This window comes from Eleutherodactylus coqui, chromosome 7 (assembly GCF_035609145.1).
Source record: "Eleutherodactylus coqui strain aEleCoq1 chromosome 7, aEleCoq1.hap1, whole genome shotgun sequence".
NCBI classification, from domain to species: Eukaryota; Metazoa; Chordata; class Amphibia; order Anura; family Eleutherodactylidae; genus Eleutherodactylus; species Eleutherodactylus coqui.
In genome coordinates this window covers 196,113,759-196,138,133 of record NC_089843.1, presented here as the reverse complement: position 1 = coordinate 196,138,133, position 24,375 = coordinate 196,113,759, and the positions used below count along the sequence as shown (strand labels likewise).

The following is a 24,375-nucleotide window of genomic DNA, read 5'->3' as shown; positions in this document are numbered from 1 at the left end:
CATTCCCATGCTCCGATTAGAACAAATTCCGTGTGTTGCACTGCACAAACTTGTCCAAAACTTAACGATTGTAATTACATCAACAGCAAATTGCCTGGGTATTACATACATCATAACGTTTAACATTACTTGAACGTGCGTGTGATAACGGGGAAGACTGTGCACCTAAAACGCGATGGTATAACTGGGCACAGTCAGACAGATTAAATCTGCATAGAACTCTAGGCCCCCAATATCACAGGTACATTGACTTCTCTGCCCGACTATAGTATCTTATGCATACTTAGACCAGAAAACATTTTAGTATGGCATACAGTAAATTCTATCTGTAGTCGTCCCCCTTCTTTTTTTAAAAAAAAAGGAAGAACTCGAGGTCACATCTCTATATGGTAGTGTGTAGGGAAGTGGGAGGCCACCAGTGGGGAGTAGAGGGGAGAGCGGGGACAGGACGGGGGCATACTCAAGCATGTCCCCACACTCTCTTGGGAGGCATGGAGAGACGCAACACCGACCACGGCCAAGCGTCTCAGGCTCTCACCCCCCCCCCCCCGGGGCCGGGCCCTCCAGAAGGTCGTTGGCACCCCGGCGTCCAGAAGGACAGGGGAGTATAATAGCAAGGGGGGGGGGAAGGAGAGAGCCAGACAGGAGTCAAATGCAGGTGTATACGTGTGGGTTCTTAGAGATTATATGAAGCAGTAGATTGACCAAGTTTGGACTCTCTTGGGGGGTCATGGAGGGATGTAATACTGACCACAGTCAAGTGTCTCAGGCTCCCCCCCCCCCCCGGGGTTGGGCCCTCCAGAAGGTCGTTGGCACCCCGGCGCCCAAAAGGACAGGGGAGTATAATAACGAGGGGGGGGGAAGGAGAGAGCCAGACAGGAGTCAAATGCAGGTGTATACGTGTGGGTTCTTAGAAATTATGTGAAGTAGTAGATTGGCCAAGTTTGGAAGTCCAAGTCCATCGTCCCCCTCCCCCCCCTCCCAGGGTAGACCTGTTCGATGATCATTGGCGTCTGGGTGATCTTGGCATGCGGTTAAGCCAATCCTCGGCTTCCTCTGGAGTGGAGAAGAAAGTAGTTCGTTCATTGTGGGCCACACGCAGGCGGGCCGGATACACCATAGAGTATGGTATGGCGGCCTCTCTCAGGCGGCGCTTGACTGCTACGAAGGATGCTCTGGTTTTCTGCAAGGCAGCCGAAAAATCTGGGAAAAGAGAAATGTTAGCGTTCTGGAACTGGAGGTTCTGTGCCCGCCTTGCGGCCTGAAGGGCTATATCTCGATCCTTGCTGCTCAGGAGTCTTGCCAGCATCGGTCTTGGGGGGGCTCCTGGAGGTAGGGGGCGGCCCGGGACCCTATGGGCCCGCTCGATGGCGAAGGCCGCTGTAAATTTGGCCTCTGGCAAAAGTTCTTTCAGCCATGTTTCCATAAATGAGCAGGGGTCTTGGCCCTCAGCGCGTTCCGGTAGTCCAATTATCCGAAGATTATTTCTGCGCAGTCTGTTTTCCAGATCATCTGCTCGCTGGAACCAGGTATTAGCTGCTTTGTCAAGTTCTGTAAGTTTATCTGGTATTGGCGCCATGGTGTCTTCGAGCTGCGATATACGTGTCTCGGCCTCCCCCACTCTGCTTCTGAGATTTTGCATGTCTTGCCGTATCAGGCCTACATCTATTTTAACCTCCTCAATTTTCCCGGTTAAGGAGGTGGTGCTGGTCTGTATAGCCTCTAGGAGCTGCGCTGTGACTTGTCTGAGCGTTGGTTCCCTTTCTGTCTCTGGGGATGTTGCTGAGCCAGAGGCCCCGTTCGCGTCTTCATCTGGTCTGGGTGGTCGACGTGGGGTATCTGTTGTTGGATCGAGTGCGTAGGCCTTAAGGCGCTCTCTTATCGGTGGAGGGGTATTTCGGCTCATCCTGGACGATTAGCGGCTTCCCCGCCGACGGGAGGAGGACGGCGGTGGTATGTTTGCGGTCTTTATGCCCTGAGAGAGCTATGGAAAATTTCCTTGCTGACGAGGGTTTGAGATGTATAAATACACTCCGCTGCTGTGGAGCGAGCGGCTTGGGATAAAGAGGTTGTCAACCTGCTTGGTTTTGGCTGGTTTTCAGTTGTGTATTCAATATTTGCTCTTTATCGCGGTCGGGCTTGCCGTTGAGGGTCTCTTTAGGTTATATAGGCAACGGTTATAGTGGTCGGAGTTCACTTGGCGTACTGTGTTTTGGTGGGGTGCCAATGCCTCCCTGATCGTGTACCGGCACCTCTTTTGCCGAGAAAAGCGCGGGTTGTGTGCCCGTTGCAATGGCGATGCGTTTACGGGTAGGCGTTGTAGGCGGCCGCTTAGTGGTTGTCCGTACCAGGCTAGAGGATGTCTGGGCACGTGGGGTGTAGGTTGCCAGCAATGCTGGTTGTTGTGGGTTAATTACCCGCTTTAGTGTTGTTGTCGCTGTGTGGTGGCTGGCAGGCCCCTTATATGATTTGGTGTCATACGCCCGTTCCGGGCTGCAGTAATGTCCATGTGAAGGGGGTTCCACTGTGCACTTTATAATGGGCAGGTGCAGGTTGCTAGCAAGTCCCTGTTATGGGATGCCCACCCGTTTCAGGGGTATTCCCTTTATGGGGTGCTTGGCAGGCCTTTAGTGTGCCTCTCGCGCAGGGCTGCTGTTGGAGCTGGGGGGGAGGGGACGTATCCCTCTCGCTCTCTGGTGTCCAGGGGGGGCAATCTGGTGGAGTCTGCGGTGGCTCCTCTCTCCCCCCTCGGTGTCCCGCCGTCCCCCACCAGGGCCTCCCACGCCAGGCTGTCTGCTCCGGGATGCAGCGCCGGTCGAGCGGCGTCTATCCCCCACCGGGGCCCCGCCTCCCTCTTTACGCCGCGGGAGGTCTACGGATCCTCAGGGCCGTGATGCCGCGGCTCTCTGCTGGCTCCCGCCGCTCTCTTCCGCCTCCTGGGCTTTGCCGCTCACCTCTCCCGGGTCTTGATCCTCCCGCCGAGCCCCTCCTGTGTATCGGAGCTGCGGAGCGCGCGCCGTACCTTGCAGCCGGAAGTGCCGGCGCCGGGTCTCTGGCGGCAGGCCCGAAGTTGGTGTCTGCCGAGTTTCGCCGCCGGGTACTCGCTGGAGCTCCCTCGGTCCTCTACAGATGTTCCCCCGTGCCTGGGTGAGTTGTTCCGCAGGTTAATGGAGTCGGGCAGTCAGAATGGGTGCAGGATGGTGGGGATCTTCCCGGAGCTCAAGTTCCGTGCGACCTCACAGCATGGCTGCTGGACACGCCCCCATTGTACAGCATTTTGACAGTGTTTTTTAACACATCCCATCATTGTGATGGGTGATGAGGGGCGTTACAAAAACACTGAAAAATAGAACAGATAGCGCATGGAAATCGCAACGTTACAAATGCTGTGTTGGAGAGCAGGTCTGAATGAGCCCCACTAAAATCAATGGGAGCGTTGTACCGCAGCGAGCGGGACGCTGCGCTAATCGTGGTAAACAGCAGTATGTGTGAGAGTGGCCTTACTGCGTTTTTTTTAATGCAGGTTGCTATGCCACCGTGAGGGGAAAAAAGTGTGTTTATACTGCAAAAAAATATGCAGTAAATATGCAGGCAAACCCGCACAAAAGCGCATAAAAATGCAGCTCTGCACGCAATAAAATGCAGCGTAAAAATGCAGCATTTTTGCATAAGGTCATGTAAAAGTAATAGCATATGTTTTATCCAAGGAAGGAAAATGAAGCCGGCGATTCTCTTAAAAAGGATATGCTTTTCTTTATTATTCCAACGGTGCCATAACATATCCCATAAAAGCAGCTGGAGGACGCGTTTCAGCTCCTTACATGGAGCCTTGATCGTGTAAAAGTACCTAAAGCTGGGTTCTCACATTAAGGTCGCTATGTGGTTTTTGCTTAAATTTTCCGAAATTGTTTCATTAACCCCTTCCCGCTCCAGGGCGTAAGTTTACGTCCTGGGAGCGGGGTACTTCCCGCAACAGGGCGTAAACTTACGTCCTAGGGATACCGCAGGATCACATATGATCCCACGCTATCCCGCAGCGGGAGCCAGCTGTCAGTCACAACCGGCGTCCCGCTGCAACAGCGGGGGGGGGGGGGGGGGGGCGATGCGCCCCCCGCTGTTAACCCCTTCCCCGCCGCGATCTAAGTAGATCGCGGCAGGGAAAGAGTTCACAGAGGGAGCGCGCTCCCTCTCAACAGGACGCCAGTCACTGGCGTCCTGTGTTGCCAGTGCCTGAGATCGCTGTATAAGTGAGTTAAATAACGCTGTATAAGTGAGTTAAAGTCAATTAAAGTGAGTACCTAACTATACTTACTGGGTTCAATCTTTAGGTGATCAATGGCGAGGATTTCCAATGGCTTGGTTGTGACAATGGGGTACAACGTGGCTTTTTGATCATTTTGGGCTCTTCTTTTCATTTCGCAGACTGTGCATTCTTGTCACCATTTCTCAATATCATCTCTCATGCTGATCCAATAGAAGTGTTGGCGAATTACAGCTTCTGTTTTATGGACTCCAAAGTGTCCGAACTGATCATACAGCTGTATGTACATGGAGTCTGGCTTTGCTTGTAATTCCCGGTCATTGTAACAAGGCTTGTATAAAAGTCTGACTTTGGCTTGAAGGAATGTTGCCTTTCAATAGGTGGCACTGTGGAGGATTTATTCCATCTCCCTTATTTTCTTTCTCGACAATCGCTGTAACTCAGGGTCCATGGATTTGCATCCTGGGATGGCTCCTGTGAGTAAATGTTCTTGTAAGTCTCCAAAGGTCCGACTGTCTTGTTGAAGTAAGAACTATTTTTTTAGAGTGTCCTCAGTTTCTGATGGGCGATTAGAAGAAATAGTTTTGCAGTTCTGGTGGGCTTGCGTAGGCTAAAGTCTGGCATCTCAATGTCCTCCCACGTGTCATCTTCAGGGAATTGTCTAATTTGGTAGGTCATCTAGAAAGAGTGTCAGCATTTGTATTGCTTTTTCCAGTGCAGTATTTTACCTGGAAGGTGAAGTTGGCTAAGCGGGACAACCATCTTTGTTCTAGTTCCCCTGGTTTTGCAGAGTTCAGGTGGGCAACTGGGTTATTATCTGTATAGGCAGTAAAGGTAGCAGCAGCAAGATAATCTGTAAATTTTTCAGTAACAGTCAGGCTAGTGCGAGAAGTTCTAGCCTGAAGGAGCTATAATTTTGGTCATTTCTCTCAGCACCTTTTAATGAGCGACTAGCATAAGCGACTACCCTTTCTTTGCCCTCTTGTATCTGGCTAAGCGCTGTGCCTAGGCCCTGGAAGCTAGCGTCTGTATAAAGATTAAATGGGAGCGCATAATCAGGATAAGCAAGGATGGGGGAGAAGTTAATTTCTCGTATAATACCTGATGACCTGCTCTTGCTATTTTTACCAATTTATCGCCTGAAAGTTTTTTTTGGGTGCTCGCGCAAAACTTCTTGTAGTGAGGCTGCAATCTGCGCAAACTTGGGGATGAAATGTCTGTAATATCCTACAAATCCTAGAAAGCTTCTGATATCTTTTAAGTTCTTAGGAGTAGGCTAGTTTTAACAGTGTTCACCTTATCGGGATCTGGGTATACCCCCTCGGCACTGACGAGGTGTCCGAGTTAGCACACTTTAGTGTGCAGCAGATGACATTTAGATGGCTTTATTTTTAAGCCGTGATCAATAGGAGGTCTGGAACACTTCTCTGGGGAATTGCAAAGGCCGAAGGGCATGCAATTAAACTCAAATAACCCATAGGTGTGGTGAAAGCAGTTTTCTCTCTATCTGCCTCACTCATGGGCACTTGCCAATATCCACTGGCCAGACCCAGGGTGGCAAAATATGCGTCAGAACCCAAGGGCGTCAGAGACACCTCAATGTGAGGCAGAGGGTAGGCATCTTTTATATATCACACTATTAAGCTTCCTGTAATCTACACTGAAGCAGGTGCCTCCATCCTTTTTTTTACAAATACAATGGGAGAGGCTCAGGGAATCAAAGAATCATAGAATGGTAGAGTTAGAAGGGACCTCCGGGGTTATCGGGTCCTCTGCCCAGTGCAGGATTCACTAAATCATCCCAGACAGATATTTGTCCAGCCTTTGTTTGAACACTTCCATTGAAGGAGAACTCACCACATCCCGTGGTAACCTGTTCCACTCATTGATCACCCTCACTGTTAGAAAGTTTTCTGTAATATCTAATTTGTGCCTCCTCCCTTTCAGTTTCCTCCCATTGCTTCTAGTCTTTCCTTCTGCAAATGAGAATAGGGCTGATCCCTCTGCACTGTGACAGCCCTTCAGATATTTGTATACAGCTATTAAGTCTCCTCTCAGCCTTCTTTTTCACAAGCTAAACATTCCCAGATCCTTAAACCATTCTGCATAGGACATGATTTGCAGACCACTCACCATCTTGGTAACTCTTCTCTGAACTTGCTCCAGTTTGTCTCTGTCTTTTTGAAAGTGGGGTGCCCAGAACTGGACACAGTATTCCAAATGTGGTCTGACGAAGGAAGAGTAGAGGGTGATAATTACCTCACGTGATCTAGACTCTATGCTTCTCTTAATACATCACAGAATTGTTTTTGTTTTTTTGGCTCCTGCATCACATTGTTCACTCATGTTCAGTCTATGATCTATTAGTATACCCATGTTTTTTTCACATGTGCTGCTGCTTAGCCCAATTCCTCCCATTCTCTTGCCCAGATGTAGGACTTTGCATTTCTCCTTGTTGAATACCAGTTTGTTAGTCGCTTCCTACTGTGCAAGCTTTTCTAGATCTTTTTGAATACTCTCTCTCTTCCCTAGTGTTAGCTATTCCTCCTAGCTTTGTGTCGTCGGCAAATTTGATCAGTTTCCCATCAATTCCCTCCTCCAGATCATTTATAAAAATGTTGAACACTGGGCCTAATACAGAGCCTTGTGGTACCCCTCTTGATACACTCTTCCACCTGGATGTGACTATGGCTCTCCCAGATAATATGATTGTCTTTTATTTCTTGAATCATATTTTTGACTTGTTGATAGGAGGAAGGCGGGATAGGCCTGTATCTCTCCTTAATTGGCACGTGGCCATTGGTGGAGATAGAGTGGCAGTGATCCTTGACCTGGCCAAAATCAAGGTTATGCTGGCTAAAAGCATCTTTCTTCTCAATAGCCACATTCTTTATTCCCTGCACATGATCAAAGGGTGTCTGGATATCTTCAATATGTAACTTTAGAGAGCCAGGAAGGAGACTGAGTGGAACTTGCCTGTACGGACTAAGCTCCTTGTAACACACTGTCAGTCTCACTTTCAAATATGTCATCAGGAGCAAGCAGGGACACCTGTGCCACAGCGGTATATTTGTTTAATTGAGCAGGGACATCCCCAATATTAATGAGGCGAATTAGCAACTTCTCATCAGTTACTGAAGCCAGGCTTCGGGCAGCCATCAGAAATGGGTGACAGTCTATTGGGATGGGCTCCACTATAACCTCATACACACGACCATGTAGACCTGGACATGCCTAGCACCAAAAGACAAATTCAGATTCCGGAAGGGCTAGAACTGGTCTGATGTTCTTCACGTGGGCTCTACTACCAACACGGCCCTGTGGATTAACAAACCTCTGCTGAGCTGTCAAGGCTTTTATGGTAGTCTTTAACACAGCTCGCTGGGCCTGGGACGCTGCGGGCACATTACTTTGCAGTGCTTCTAGCATTTCTGTGTAGCAGTTTTTTAGGATGTTCATTCAGTGCATTCTTGTCTGGCATATCTATCACCAGTATCCCTTGCTGGTGTAGCTTTGCTTTCCCATCTATAACAGTTGGTTCTCAATACCCCATTTTAGGCACGGATAGGCCGTTGCTCGCCACAACATTAATCAATTGTTAAGGTGGAGAGCTGAGAACTGAGTTACTTGTGACCCAGTATCAATAAGGGTAGGCGGGGCATACTGTCCACATACAACATAACTTCTGGACGGGGGCCTCTATATTTAGAGATGGCCTTCGGAGCATGTGGACCTATTGTTTGTCCTCCCGGGGTACGGTCCTTTTGCCCAGGGGTTGCCTGTTTAAATGGTAGCATGTGTTGATCTCATGTCCGTATTGGCGGCAATGTTCACAAAATGTTCGCGAGGGGCGTGGATAACCTCCGGCAGGCCAATGCAGTCCCGGTGGTAACCGGAGCTCGGGTAGTAACGGCTGAGGCATTGGATGTGGGCTTTTGAGCTCACTGACTTTTTGGCACAGTGTGGCGACGCTGCGAGTTAGCTTGGTCATTTGTTTCTGCATTTCCAACAGTGGGCAGACATATCATCGCTGAATTGTTCCGCCTGTCGATAAACGTCATGCTTGTGGGGGCAGAACAAGCTTTCATCACCCAACAAGTTCATCCCCATCATAAGCTCCTCCCCCTCAGCGGTCTGGGGCGCCATACCCAGAATAGTAATAGCCAGTTCTTTAAATCGTAAAAATGTACTATCAGGCCTCATGTCCACGGGGAAAATCGGGCCCGCTACGGATTCTACATGTAGAATCTGCAGCGGGTCCCTCCTGCCCCGCGGACATGAGCGCTGAAAATACGAATAAATAAGAATTTACCTATCCGTAGCGGGCGGCGAAGCTCTGCTCTTCCTCACGGCCGGATCTTCTTTTTCGGCCGGCGGATGAATTCCTGACGCCGGCGGCACGTCGCCGGCACGTCGTCGACGTGCCGCGCGCATGCGCCGGGCACATCCGCCGAGCCGAAGCAAGGGAGATGCGGCCGTGAGGAAGAGAAGAGCTTCCCGGCCCGCTGCGGGTGAGTAAATGCTTTTAATTCCTATTTTAGGTCTCCCGCGGATCCGGACGGCTTCCATAGGCTTCAATAGAAGCCCGCGGGAGCCGTCCCCGCGGGAGACCCGCACGAAAATGGAGCATGGTCCAGATTTTTTCATGCTCCATTTTTTTTAAAATCCCTTTTATTGACGATCCGCGGGTATTTATGTACCCGCGGGTGGTCAATGCATCCCTATGGGGTGCGGATCCGCGTGCAGGTAATCCGCTGCGGATCCTAAATCATATTTTCCCCGTGGACATGAGCCCTCAGGGTGCAGCACCGACAGCATCTTCAACTGGCTTCTGAGAGTTTCCGTTAACGAACCCTCGATAAATTGTTCCCTAAGAACCTGGTTGGCACCAGCTGACTCTTTGGGGTAGGCCCTTATTACGGCCTTCATGTCCTCTTGCAGGGACAATGCGTACTCTCTCAGAGTCTCCACCACTTTCTGTCTTTTATTCAAACAGAGAACGTCTTTGTTTCTGACATAGTGTGTTTGTCAAAAATAGTCTGTAGCCTATCCATTATATCTTCTACATTCTTTTTGTGCTCACGCGGCCATGTTTTTACCTCCCTGGCAGCGGGACCTTCTAGCTGACCCATGAGAATTTTTACCTTTTGTTCCATTGCCAATGAATACAACCGGAATACTGCTCCCATTTTCCCCCTAAATTCTCTAAGGGTATGGCGCTCTGCCACTGTACTTGGGTAGCCATGGCGCTCTTAGGCAATAGGGCATGGTTAGCGGCGCAAGGCTAGAGGTGCTAGTAGCTACAGGGACTGATTCTGCCAGTGCAATGACTGGCGCAGCAACGTCTGCAGGGTCATTGATGGCTGGCGGGTTGCCAGTAGGGTTATCTCCCACAACCAACTTTTTGTAATTGTAAGGCACAGAAGGAACTATCCTGTTCATAGGATGCCAAGATTTGGGGGTTGTAATGGCAGCAAAGAACTTACTGTATTACGTACGGATGGAAGGCTTAGTTTTGTCATGATGACGCCAACACTCCAACAGGACTCTCGGGATGGTATGCCAAAGGAATAACAGAGTTGAGTCCAGCAATAGTTTAGAAATTTGGGAGTGTACACATTTACTAACTTTGATATTTGAAACACAAATTGAATTCACAGTTCTCCGTAAAAGTATTTGCAACAGGTACACAGAGATGGAGCACTAAGCAGGCAATTGAACACGATGAGAAATAGAGTGATATTGATTTGGTTAAGACCTGACTTAAACACTTTCTCTTTTCCTTTTACTGTGGATTTATTTGTAAGACAATTTCCCCACTAGCTGCTTTAGAAGAATGATTGAGTTAGGTTTTAGTTAAGTGTATATGAAGCAGAGGTACAAGTGGCTGGAAAGCTAATCCTGGCTTTGAATTCACCGGGTAGCTATGACTCACTATTTGTAGAAGGCCAACCTCAGAAAGGTTCTTCTCTCCTCCTCCTGTGGGGTGCCAAGGGAACAGGTTTACACCATGCTCTAGTCTTGTACGGGTACTTCCTTTTCTCCGACACGATTAAACTGCTCCTATCTCCACCTCCTCTGAATACCTCCCCTCTAAGGCTGCATTCACACAGGGCGGATTCCCGTCGGAAATCTCGCGGTTTGGCCGCAGCAGAAACCGCGAGATTTCTGCCGGGAGAACCGCTGCGGTTTAAGCCGCGGTCACTTTAAAGCGGCTCGGCCGCATGCTTGTCCGTTGCGGCTGCGGCGGCCGCAGCCGCGGTTTCAACCGGATTTACCGCAGCGGATTAGCCGTCCCGTGTGGACGAGATTTCTGAGAAATCTCATCCATATGGCTGGCTAATCCCGAGATTAGCGGCCGCGGGCGGATCTGCTGCGGCAAAACCGCGGCAAATCCGCCCTGTGTGAATCCAGCCTAACTGCTCACTGCCTCTTGCTTATATAACCTCTCCCAGTTCCCCCACTTTTTGGACTCCTTTCACTCTTGCATAGGGACTTGTGTTGTGGCTTTCCCGCCGTTGGACTCTGCACCAGTGAAATTGAATGGTCAGCCAATGGGAGACCAGCTGACATCAGTGTTAAGTTAGGGAAGAAGGGGAGACACAGGGTCTCTCCTACAGATGACACCTTCTATATCCATGGACGGCATATAGACCGGTGTGACAGGGTAAGTGTGCTGAGAGTGTTCTGTAGGACCCGCTGGGTCCCTACAATACCGTTACTAGCCACAGGACTACACAGATATTGACATTACCTGCCACAGGACTACACAGACACTATAATTACTAGCCACATGACCATAGAGATACTGACATTAATGGACACAGAACTACACAGATGCTCCCATTACTGGCTACAAGAATATACAGATACTGTCATTACTAGCCACAGATCTACAGAGATGTTGCCATTACTAGCTACAGGACTACACAGATACTACAATTACTGGCCACATAACTACATAGACAATGGCATTACTAGCCACAGGACTACAAAGATGTTGGCATTACTAGCCACAGGATTACACAAATACTGCCTTTATTACCCGCACGAGTACATAGATACTGCCATTACTACCCATAGGACCACACAGATACTGTCAATATTAGCCATGGGACCACGTAGATACTGCCATTACTAGCCACAGAACTACACAGATACTACCATTACTACATTGCAGCCACAGGACTACATACTGCCATTACTAGCCACAGGACTACATGGATACTACCATTACTAGCCACAGGACTACAGAGATACTACAATTACTGGCAACAAAACTACACAGATAATGGCATTACTAGCCACAGCACTATAAAGATAGTGGCATTACTAGCCACAGTACTACACAGGTACTGCCATCATTAGCCACAGGACTACATAGATACTGCCATTACTAGCCACAGGACCACACAGAGACTGCCATGATTAGCCACAGGACCACATAGATACTGCCATTTCTAGCCACAGGACTACACAGATACTACCATTACTGCATTACTAGCCACATGACTACACATATACTACCATTACTAGCCAAAAGACATAATGGATACTGCCATTACTAGCCACAGGACTACACAGATACTACCATTACTGGCAACTAGACTACACAAATACTACCACAACTAGTCGCAGGACTATACAGATACTACCAATACTAGCCACAGGACTAAACAGATACTGCCATTACTAGCCACAGGCCTACATAAATGCTACCATTACTGGCAACTGGCATTACTGTGGCACAGAGTGTTAAGGCAGCAGAAATGCAGTCCTAAACTCTTTCTGATTACTGGAAGGGTAGTGAGTTCAATCCCTGCTTGGTTCAGGTAGCCGACTCAAGGTTGATTCATCCTTCTGAGGTCGGTAAAATGAGGACCCAGCTTGGTGGGGGGTAATAAATAATTTACCTAAAAGCGCTGCAGAATAAGTTGGCGCTATACAAATAACAAGATTTATATTATTTTTTACTAGCCACATGACTACATATGTAGTATCATTACTAGCCACAGGGCTACATAAATACTGCCATTACTAGCCACAGGACTGCACAGATACTGCCATTATTAGCAATGGGACCACATGGTTAATGCCATTACTAGCTACAAGACTACACAGATACTACCATTACTACAATACTAGCCGTATAGCTACACAGACATTGTCATTACTAGCCACAGGACTACATTGATACTACCATTACTAGCCACAGGACTACACAAAAACTGCCATTACTGGCAACTGGACTACACAAATACTACCAATACTAGCCATAGAACTGCACAGATTATTGGTCATAGAACTGCACAATTACTGGCCATAGAACTGCAGAGATAATGGCTTTACTAGCCACAGGACTACAAAGATACTGGCATTACTAGCCATAGGACTACACAGGTACTGCCATTATTAGCCACAGGACTACACTGATGCTACCATTGTTGGCCACAGGACTACACAGATACTACGATTACTGGCCACAGGACTACACCTCATGCTGCTCTTTGCCTAAGGGTCCTTCCTCAATCGTAATCACCTACCTTCACACAGGTGAGCGCGATGTGGGGGTCGGGAATCCCATCCCCATATCACGCTTCCCACCATGTGAAATAGCAAGGAATGCAAGACGTTTTCATGTGAAAACAGCATCGCATTACTTCGGGGATGTCACAACTGCGGCAGAAGATCGCCGAGTCCTTCCATTGCTTTTAATGGGGCCGGCGATGCTGCTAATAGCCCGCTTGAGAACAATGAAGTTGCGATGTGAGATGATGCAGCCAGATAGAACATGCCGTATATTGTTTCCCACATAGCATCGCATGGAGTTCATATTTACTATTACTCGTTTACTGTTCGTTCCCTTCTCGTTATCACTGATTTTCAGTCAGCATAAAAACATCGCGGGATCCTCGCTGCGTGTAAATGCTCCCTGCTTCACACAGAAGGTGACATCAGCGCTCGTGCCGTTGTTTATCGTCCTGTGTAAAAGGCCATAAGGTTCTCAGCTCCCTATAACACTATGCCTTTGTTAGCCATTTAAAGGTCTCATATCTACAAGATTACTTTGTTTCTCTTCACTGAGAACAATCACATTAGGTTAGTAATTAAGTTGCATCTACAAGTGTGAGTCCATGGGTGGCCACTGTGCTGGGATCAGTGAGTCCATGGGTGGCCACTGCGCTGGGATCAGAGCAGCCTGCAGACTCCTGACTGTCCCAGGTCATTGGCAGGGACCCTCCCTCCTGAGTACACATCCAGGACTCTTGTACCCAGCGGCCCCTCCTTTCTTCCTGCTTCTTACACACGGCAGTTTCTGTCAAGCCAGTTTCGCTGCATTTAAAGGGAACTTTACACTCTATGCAGAGAGATCGAAAGACTGGAAAAGACAGTAAAGCTGTGCAGGGGCCAGAGGAAGAGCAGATGGCCCTGGATCTCCATGATACCTGCTGTACCAGCTGGAAGTCAGGCTGCATCTATTACAGCTAGATACCACCAGTAGACCGCAGTGGATTATAATAACCTCTTGGATTCTCCCAGGTGAGCGAGCTGTCCCTGTGCATTCTCTGTACATTGCAGCCTCTGGACCGCATTGCAGCCTCTGGGTCGCTGCAGCCTCTGGACCGCTTAGCAGTGACCGATCCAGCAAGTAAAACTTCATCTGCCTCAATTGTAGAAGAGGATCTTGCACTATGCGGACCCCGACTGTCATGATCATTGGCATGGTGCTGGCCCCCTGTGGGCTGGTGCTGAACCTTACCTCTACTGTGGCACCAGCTTGGAGGACCCTCAGCTCTTTAGTTAACCGACCCACGGATGTCATACTAACTCAGGGCATTTGGGATATATGCCAGGAGACGACCACTAATCAGAACGAGCAGTGTGGAGTGCAGAACAGTGACTACTTCAGCCAACAGGTGGTACAGGTGGCCCGGGCATTAATGATCATCTCTCTGGTAGTCAATAGCCTGGGCATTGCTTTGGCCTCCTGGGGTGTACGTTGCTGGGAGGATGTACCGCATTTCCTAATATCAGGATTTGGTGGCTTGGTGATCTTCCTCTCGGGAATCCTCTCCCTCATACCCATTGCTTGGTACAACAACCGGATGTACAATATGCCAGCTCCAGATCAACAACAAAACACTGCTGTAGGGTACGCTCTGGTTCTGGGCTACTTGGGCAGCTGCCTAGAGATCATAGGGGGCTTCTCGCTTATGCTCTGCTTTGTGCCTCCCTGTAAGAAGTACATGAAGAACAGAGGAAAAGCTACTTCTGGTATGTACTACAGCAAAAATCAGCCTTCCCACAAGGAAAAGCCCATCAGCCATGTGTACAGCGTCCAGAACACGGACTACCCTTCCAATCAGCTTAGATACAGTATACAGAATGACAACTATGAACATAGTAAGAAGGGCACCTCTGTGGCATCCAGCGCCAGGTCTTACACCAACCCCATGGATGTGACCGCTGGAGAGCACCCCAGACGTTACGGTAGACCTGATAGCCAACTGAGCTCTCTGCCTTGTGACTCTGATCTACTGTAGAGTGAGGCGCTCCATTTATACATGCACCCCTAATTCCGTATGAAGGAGCACGTAAATCAACATGCGCACAATTATATTTTTATACTTTTTTAGGAATAGATGTAATAACTGTAAATTGTGCTTTCATGTGATCAACCTATGGCGCATTCACACGGACGTATTTACACAGCATATCATGTGCGTATTTTTAAAGTGCGTAATACGCAGTGGGTTCATTCACAGGTGCAGAGCATGTCCTATCTTGGTGCATATGACGCGCCATAATAGCCCATTGAAATCAACGGGTTTGTGTAAAGACACAGGGAGCATGGGTATTTGCTGCGTGATTGTGAAATCAATGAGGTCTTGTGCGATTTTTTTTTTTTTTTAATATGTGTTAATATGTTGCGCATTTTAAAAAAAATCGCAGTAGGCAAAAGCACGCAGGGTGTTATTGTATTTCAGCCCATGAATGCGCCATATATTCATGGGCTGAAATTTGCATATGACCATGTGAATGCATCCTAAGGCTGCATTCCCACAGGAGAGTTTCACGCACGAGTTCTGTCCAACAGCAATATGGATGGAACTCACACGTGTTAATATCACATTCATTTACGTTTTTATTCACAGGAGCGATTTTTCGCTTGCAGTTCTGTTGCAATATTTCAAAATTGCTGCATGACCTGTTTTTGGGCATTCCTCATAAATAAATCGACTATTTTTTTTTTATGGGATCTTTTTTTAAAAAATCGCATTACAGTCACATGCCATGAGATTTGCTTGCGTGTGTGATGCCATTTTTACCATTGAAATCTATTGGAAGCACTTGCCATCTTTTTACGTGCCAATATGTGTGAAAATCGCATTACATAGATGCAAGGCGATACGTTTTTAAAGCAAAAAATGCATCACGCTGGCATCCAGAGTTGTAATTGTCCAAGTGTGATATGAGTCCGAGAGACTCTGAGCGATATCGCACACGCCTGTGTGAATGCACCCTAAACCACGTGTACACCGACACAGGTACTGCAGTGTACTGAAGCACAATAGAGGCCCTGGATCTGTTCCTGCTGATACTGTGTTGTATAATACGTTATTTGGCCACAAGCTCACTTTACAACATACACAGTATATGATACTTAATGAAATACTTACACCTACATTAATATATCTTCCCTGCCCGCAGTCCATGGAAAAAACGGCTGTGCGGCACTTCAGACTGCCGGACAGAACAGATGATTCTCACTGGGACAATATTGCATAGTAACTTATTCTTTTTAGTATTCTGCATCACAAATATCTGAATGAAAGCTAAAAACTGTCCTGATGAAAACGTCCTCTTCATGTACAACATATATTGGCTTCATTTTTGTCCTATATTTCTATTAAATCCGATTTTGTCATTCAGATTCCCCCTTTCAGATCTACTTCTCTGAGTATATAAGAGTCAGTTCACACGGCAGATCGCCTGAATTGGTTTTCACAGAAATCCATTTTGTCACATCCATGGATGTCATTGTGCCAGAAATACAAGTCTACACCGACTGTGATTTGGTGTAGAATGGCTCTACGAAAATACGCATTCTATATAAATGTATAGGGCTCACGCTGCGTACGGACGCAGAGAATGCTGTGATCTAATTCATGTGCGTATATACATGCACTCCATCCATTGCGTATCACACACCGTGCAACACATGCGTAATATGTGATGAAAACACGGTCGTGGACATGAGCCCCTATTTACATCAGTTTCTGGCATGAATTATAGTAAATATTGGGCTATGAGCGGCCAGGTCCCTCCTACTAAGTTCCTTTCATTTTTCTTTCCACTTTGGAAGAGGGGTAAGAACAGTGCAAAAGTTGCAAATTATTGCGCAGTTGCGATGTACGCTGTAAGTTGCTCCACAATTGTGGCATACAGCCCTACTACATTTTCCCTATGACTTTAGTGGGTTGCGCACACCATGATTAATGAAGAAACACCACAGCAGTCTTTGATGTGGTTTTTCAGAAGGAAGTAGTAGTATAAGGGTGTGATTGAGAAGGGTTATATGGGTTTTCTGCCCTTTTTTAATTGCTGACCTATCACCTGGGTAGGTTATTAGTAGCTGATGGACAGGGGGGTCCACCACGTGGGATCCCCGTCCATTAGCTTATTATCTGGCCCACTGTCCAGTGAGGCAGGACGGACATCGTCATCACTGATCAGAGGAAGTCGGAGTGCCCACTTCACTTCCATTGAAATTAATGGGAATGCTGCACTAGCAATAGCAACCAATCACAGCCCAGCTTTCATTTCTTATACTGCTGAGATAAAATGAAAGCTGCGCTGTGATTGGTTGCTATTTCTTATACTGCTGAGGTAAAATGAAAGCTGCGGTGTTATTGGTTGCTATTTCTTATACTGCTGAGGTAAAATGAAAGCTGCGCTGTGATTGGTTGCTATTTCTTATACTGCTGAGGTAAAATGAAAGCTGCGGTGTTATTGGTTGCTATGGGCAACACAGATTTCCTTTGGAGAGCTTTCATAAGAGTGGGTGCTGGGCTCATTTGTGTGTGGTACATAGTGGCTTAGTGCTGGTGGGAAGCTGTGTGGTAGTTAGAGCAGAGGAGGAGGTTGTCTGTGTAAGATATTATCTGAGGAACAGGAGGTCTATGTAAGATATTATCTGAGGAGAAGGAGGTCTGTGTCATATATTAGTATTTGAGAAGGAAGAGGTCATCTATGTAATATATTATTATCTGAGGAGCAGGAGGTCTGTGTAAGGGTGCGTTCACACGAACGTATATCGTCTCGGTTTTCACGCCAAGCCGATATACGTTGTCTCTCTCTGCAGAGGGGGGACGATGGAAGAGCCAGAAGCAGTAACTGAGCTCCCGCCCCCTCTCTGCCTCCTCTCCGCCCCTCTGCACTATTTGCAATGAGAGGAGGCAGGACAGGGCTGGGGCTAAGGGCCGGGAATTAGCCCTGCCCCCGTCCCGCCTGTCCCCATTGCAAATAGTGCAGAGGGGCGGAGAGGAGGCAGAGAGGGGGCGGGAGCCTCAGTTCCTTCTCCTTGCTCTTCCATCCTCCCCCCCCCCCTGCACACGAGGACAACGTATATCGGCTCGGCGTGAAAACCGAGCCGATATACGTTCGTGTGAATTCACCCTAAGATATTATCTGAGGAGAAGGAGATCTGTGTAAGATATTATCTGAGGAGAAGGAGATCTGTGTGAGATATTATCAGAGGAGAAGCAGGTCTGTGTAATATTTAAAGGGGTGGTCTCGCGAAAGCAAGTGGGTCTATACACTTCTGTATGGCCATATTAATGCACTTTGTAATATACATCGTGCATTAAATATGAGCCATACAGAAGTTATTCACTTACCTGCTCCGTTGCTAGCGTCCCCGTTGCCATGGTGCCGTCTAACTTCGGTGTCTTCTTGCCTTTTTAGACGCGCTTGCGCAGATCCGTCTTCTCCCTTCTTCTCCCTTCGGCTCCGCTCGGCAGCATCGGCATTTTGGCTCCGCCCCCTTGTACGCATCATCGCGTAGCTCCGCCCCATGACGTGTGCCGGTTCCAGCCTCCTGATTGGCTGGAATCGGCACATGACGGGGGCGGAGCTACGCGATGACGCGAAAAGGGGGCGGAGCCAAAACTCCGATGCTTCCAAGACCAGCCGAAGGGAGAAGATGCATCTGCGCAAGCGCGTCTAAAAAAGCAAGAAGACACCGAAGTTAGACGGAACCATGGCAACGGGGACGCTAGCAACGGAGCAGGTAAGTGAATAACTTCTGTATGGCTCATATTTAATGCACGATGTATATTACAAAGTGCATTAATATGGCCATACAGAAGTGTATAGACCCACTTGCTTTCGCGAGACCACCCCTTTAAGTATTTGAGGAGGAGGAGAAGGTCATCTGTCTAATATATTATTATCTAAAAAGCATGAGGTCTGTGTAAGTTATTATCTGAGGAGAAGGAGGTCTGTGTAATACATTATTATCTGAGAAGCAGGAGGTCTGTGTCATATATTAGTATTTGAGGAGGAGGTCGTCTGTGTAATAGATTAGTGTATGATGATAAGGAGGTCCTCTGTTTCAGATAAGACTGTGAAATGAAAACCATCTGCTCAAGTGCAATTCTGGTATCCCCCCCCAGGGTAGTGGGGCTGTCTAATCCCCACCAATGATAAGTCATGATGATTGTGATGAGATGAGTTATATATGTACCAAATTTGGTTGACATTTCTCCAGGCGTTCATGAGTTATGGTGGCACATACACACACACATACAGCCTATTTTATATAGAGATTTCCCTTTTCTTTTTAACCCACTTCTGGCTTTAGCTCAAAAAAGTGCTCCTAAAGCTACGCTGGCATGTTTTCAAAAAACGCTGTATGTGATACCACCCTTTCAGCGCTGTCCAGTGTTGGACTGGAGTACCCGGGGTCCACCAATAAAATTCATTCTGAGTGTCCAATGTGCAGCTACATGCAAATATGACCTGTTAACAAACTCCTCTCTGCTGCATTATCCATATACTTCAATAGAACGGTGACTGTGATTGTATGTGGCCCTGTCTCCACTGAACTATATGGAGAATGCAGCAGGCAGGAATTGGTAGACTCCCATTCACCCAGATCCTGTGCTTAGCTCATGTGGGGCTGTGGGCCCACTGTGGCTCAGGGGCCACCAGGGGATTCACATGTTCCCCTGTGGGCCAGTCTAAGCCTGGTGGTGTTACACATAGCATTTTTTTTACTTTTTCAGTAAAAAAAAAAAGATCCATTGCTAGATATTAGCTGTAAGTCAATAAAGCGTTATGAATGCACTACATACAGAATATGTTTTTGTGGCATTTCGTATTATCGGTGCATCTTTTACACTTTTTTTTTAAACACAGCATACTACCGGTAGTTGTGGCTTTCCAGGCTTTTTCCCATACGTTTCTCTATAGGGAAAAAAAACGCACTGCAGAATATTTGATTTTTCTTGCGCTGCGGATACTAAATATCTTCCATAGAGGCCCGGCTCCCCTGACCCTCCATAGGGCCGTCAGCAGTTATTATGTTACCTGTCATACACATGCCCAGTCGCTGATAACATGTATATTTTAGGTCTGACAATGTTATTTTTGAATGATATTATGTATCATACTATATCTATTCAATAAAAATATTTTTTTAATGAAAACACTTCATGCCGACCACAGTCTGTTGGAGAGGGGTTCTTCACAGTGAGCACTGCAGGGGGTCTACACATAGTCTAGTTGCACCCCTCCCCTTCCCTCATTAGGCACACAAGTTTCTCAACTAGAGCCTGTCTAATTGCTGATAAAATGTGACAGTTGGGATTCTCCTTGTGCCCCTAGTTGGATATAATGTAACGGACAAGTTCTGATGAACTGGAAGCTAATGGAATCATATTATATATACTTATAATGACCAACAGGTACAGCAGGACAGACAATATGTAGGAGCATAGATGTCTAGACTCTGTGCAGAAGCCATATATGTAATGCAGAGAATGGGATAGGATACTGTCCTGTGACATCTGGAATTACTTTTCCAAAGAAAAACCAAGAAAATGCTTTATTAGCCCTTGTTCACACGGGCTACAAAATCGCACGACTTTGTAGCGCTACAAAACGCATGTATGTGAGGCTGATGGTTTCCAATGGGTTCTTTCAGGCTACAAAACATCTCATGTGAAAGAACCCACTGGAAACCATGGGCTTCACATACATGCGGTTTTGTAGCGCTACAAAGTCGCGTGATTTTGTAGCCCGTGTGAATAAGGCCCTTATATGGCCTCCTTCACAGGAGCGACACGGCATCGCCGAGAGAAAAATCGCTGTGATATCGCTGGTCCGTGTGATACCGCTGTGTCTGCTCGCGGCAATACCACAATTTTATAGCGCTACAAAGTCACGTGACTTTGTAGCATTTACCCTAAGTAAAGTATTAAAAATAAGGCTTCCTGACGTTTCATTTCAGCTGTAAATAACTATATTATATTAAATAGCTTTATTCAGAAGGAGACGATTCATTTATGCAGAGAATTCGGAGCTGCCTCCTTTTACAGTAAACAGGCAGTCATTTGAACAACTGCCTGTTTACACGGTCAATCATCGGTCAGCTTTTACGCATGCAGAAACTGAACAACCAACAGTAAACAAATAAATTGTCCTTCGTCGTTCAGTCGGGGCATTTAAGGTCCGTTTACACTGCTAGATGATCGCTCAGAATTCATCAGAAACTGACAGTTCTGAGCGATCATTTTTAGGCTGGGTTCTCACAGGGCAGATTCTTGGCAGACATCTTGCGGTTTGGCCGCAGCAAAAAAAACCCAAATTTCCGCCCGGAGAACCGCTGCTGCAAAACCCGCAGTGGCTTTGAAGCGGCCAGCCGCACGCTCTTCCACTGCAGCCGGCGCTCCCATAGAGGAGAGTGCGGCCGCAGCAGGGAAAAAAATTGACATGCTGCAGTCGGCAAATCCGCGCCGCAGCGGTGGCTTCTGCCGGCTTAGCCGCAGTGGATTTGCCGTCCCGTGTGGACGAGATTTCTGAGAAATCTCGTCCACATGGCTGGCTAATCCCGGGATTAGCGGTCGCATGCGGATTTGCCTTGGCGAAATTCCGCACGGAATTTCCGCAGCAAATCCTGCCTGTGTGAACCCAGTCTTAATTAGCTACTGATGGGTTAATAAGCCCCTTAGTAGCTAACTAGCTTTATTAGCATGTAGTTAAAGATCAGCGGGTGGTCTTTTCTCTGAATACATCACTATTGTTCTCCAGCTGGAGGACAGGAATCTGAACAAATTGGCCCGTGTAAAAGGGCTCTTAGCCAACTGCCTATTTAATGTGTATGGCCAGATGAACACCGAATTAAGCGCTGCGGAATAAGTTGGCGCTATACAAATAAAGATTATTATTATTAATTCTGGATCCGCTCCTGCCGTTTTGAGATTGTGTGGAGTGGATGTGTAAATAAGATTATCAACGGCGGAGCGGTATCTATATTTACCTATTAAGCATGTAAGATACGATTGTATACCGCTATCACAATCTGCAGAGACTGAAATTACAAAAACCAGGAACTTTAGGCTGTGGTTACACGGAGCGGAATTGCCACGGAATATCCGTGTGGACCCTCCGCATGGAAATTCCGCAGGAATTTTCAAACCTGACACTAAGCAGCAAAGTGGATGAGATTTGCAAAACTCCTGTTCACACGCAGCCGACGCTCCACTGCGGACAAGTCGCACGGAAACTGACGTGTGTCGTGAAATTTAAATCTGCGACATGTCAATTTTGACGCCATTTCCGCTGCGGCTCTCTTTTATCTAAAAGGAAAAGATTTCCATGGCAGAATGCAAGCTGAAAAGCTGCTTCAGAACCCGTCTTTCCACTGCAGAAATCTTGCGGAATTTCCATGCGGTCCCACTGCGAGCATTCCGCCAGATTTCCATCCTGTGTGAACCCAGCCTCAGACTGAGTGGTTTGCAAGATATCCACACATAATGCAGGATTGAGACAAGCATATTTGCACACGCAACACGTAGTGGATAGAACACATTAACTTCAATGGGTTTGTTTACATGCACTATCTTGCACGCACATTTTGGTCGCGCACAAAAAATACACAGCATGTTCTATTTTCCTGCACGCAAAAATGAGCATGATCTCCACATGAAAAAAAAACTGTAAAAAAATGCAGTTGCGCAAGCAAATATGCAATGCCCATTCCACAAAAACGCAGCGCAAATATGCGTAGACTTGTATGAATCCAACCTAAGACCTTTATATGCAGGACAACTGCACAGCTGTCCCAGGGAGGATTGCTCCTGTGCCTTTACACAGGAGTGAGGATCGCCTCATCAATGGGGGCGGAGCAGACGGGAGATTATTCTGACCCACCCGCCTCCATTCACAGTAAACAGGCAGTTGTTCATACATGAACAGCAGCTTGTTTAGACAGAACAACGCAGTAGCAGACTCAGGGCTGAGACTGATGAACGTGTTTGAGAAGCTTTTTATGTACGTGAAAATCACCCCCGCAAAACGCGACAAAGCAAAGCCATTCATTTTAATGGATTTGTTCTCATGAGCGTGTTTGTCGCGCACAATTCCTTGACCTATCTTTCTCAAACATATTTTTTATACATGCAAGAAAAGATCGGTCCTGCCCTAGCTTTCAAAATTTTTTTGCGCGCTAGTAGTACAGGGTTTGAACAGTAAAAAACCGAAGACTTAGAACTTGTTCGTGCGCAAATATGCTTCAATGCAGTGAGTGCTTTTGTGCATGCGTGAAAGATCCGATCAGCGCTTTATCACTGATCTCTCTTCCACTGCATGCGTTTACATCTAACTATTATTGCACAAACCACTAGATCCATCAAGCACAAACTTGTGCCATGTATAAGGGCCTACAGAGCGCCAGGCAGATAAGTTGTCCTGAAGGAGTGCCGATTGCTGGTATAGCAAGTAATTTCGACTTGCAAGACATTCACTTATAGATTACACTGCTCGTGTATTCGGCGATCGCTTGTCTTTCCTCCTGTCATACAGATTGTATTGCCAATGACAGGCAGAACCTTGCTGGCATGAAGGGATTTGCTGCTGAAAACCAATGATTTTGTAGGTCAGAATAAAAGATGCAATTAGATCAGCGAATTATTATTCATCGTTTGATCGCTACATAATTATATGTTCATATCTCCCCATCATTTTTGTTTTGTTTTGTTTTGAAAGCTCTAGAACGTGCTTTCTGCCACTAGAGTGTCACAGAAAAGTGGGATTTGGTTAAAGGAGGAACCTAAGGGGCACATATAGAGGAACCGAAGGGGCACATATATGTCCTCTAGACCACAGGAGGTAAACCAATAAAGTCAGTATACACTGCAAAACGCTGTGATTTACTTGCTTTTTTTTATTAAAGCTTCTCTGTTACAACTTTTAAGGACTATTTCTGATACTCGCCATGCTTACGACATGCGCATTGCCATATTAGAACTCTGTTTCCACTTTCTAGGATCAATAGGTGGGTTGGGGAGTTGGTGGAGGCAACCCACCCGCTGAGGTTTGCCCGGCCACACTGAAGGCTGTCTGCATGATTACTTGCTTCGAGTACCGCTTTACTTTCTCCACATGTCTTCATATCCAAATTCTTCTTTGCACTTCTATGTTAAAGGGGTTGTCCCGCGCCGAAACAGGTTTGTTTGTTTTTTCAATAGCCCTCCCGTTCGGCGCGAGACAAACCCGATGCAGGGGTTAAAAATAAAAACCGGACAGTGCTTACCTGAATCCCCGCGCTCCGGTGACTTCTTACTTACCTGGTGAAGATGGCCGCCGGGATCTTCTCCCTCGGTGGACCGCAGCTCTTCTGTGCGGTCCATTGCCTATTCCAGCCTCCTGATTGGCTGGAATCGGCACGTGACGGGGCGGAGCTACGAGGAGACGCTCTCCGGCACGAGCGGCCCCATTGAGAAAAGAAGAAGACCGGACTGCGCAAGCGCGTCTAATCGGGCGATTAGACGCTGAAAATTAGACGGCACCATGGAGACGAGGACGCTAGCAACGGAACAGGTAAGTGA

General features: G+C 47.3%; 1 protein-coding gene across 1 annotated transcript; it reads left to right on the top strand.

Annotated features, from left to right (window-relative positions):
* Positions 1–13,574: 13,574 nt before the first annotated feature.
* Positions 13,575–16,194, top strand: CLDN23 (claudin 23). Its single transcript, XM_066574209.1, has one exon. It carries the CDS (start codon positions 13,954–13,956, stop codon positions 14,803–14,805), a length of 852 nt encoding a protein of 283 aa, XP_066430306.1. The 5' UTR covers positions 13,575–13,953; the 3' UTR covers positions 14,806–16,194.
* Positions 16,195–24,375: the final 8,181 nt, after the last annotated feature.

What these genes read in the sequence shown, in the direction of transcription:
- CLDN23 (XM_066574209.1), top strand. Translation starts at nt 13,954, where the DNA reads ATGCGGACCCCGACTGTCATGATCATTGGCATGGTGCTGGCCCCCTGT.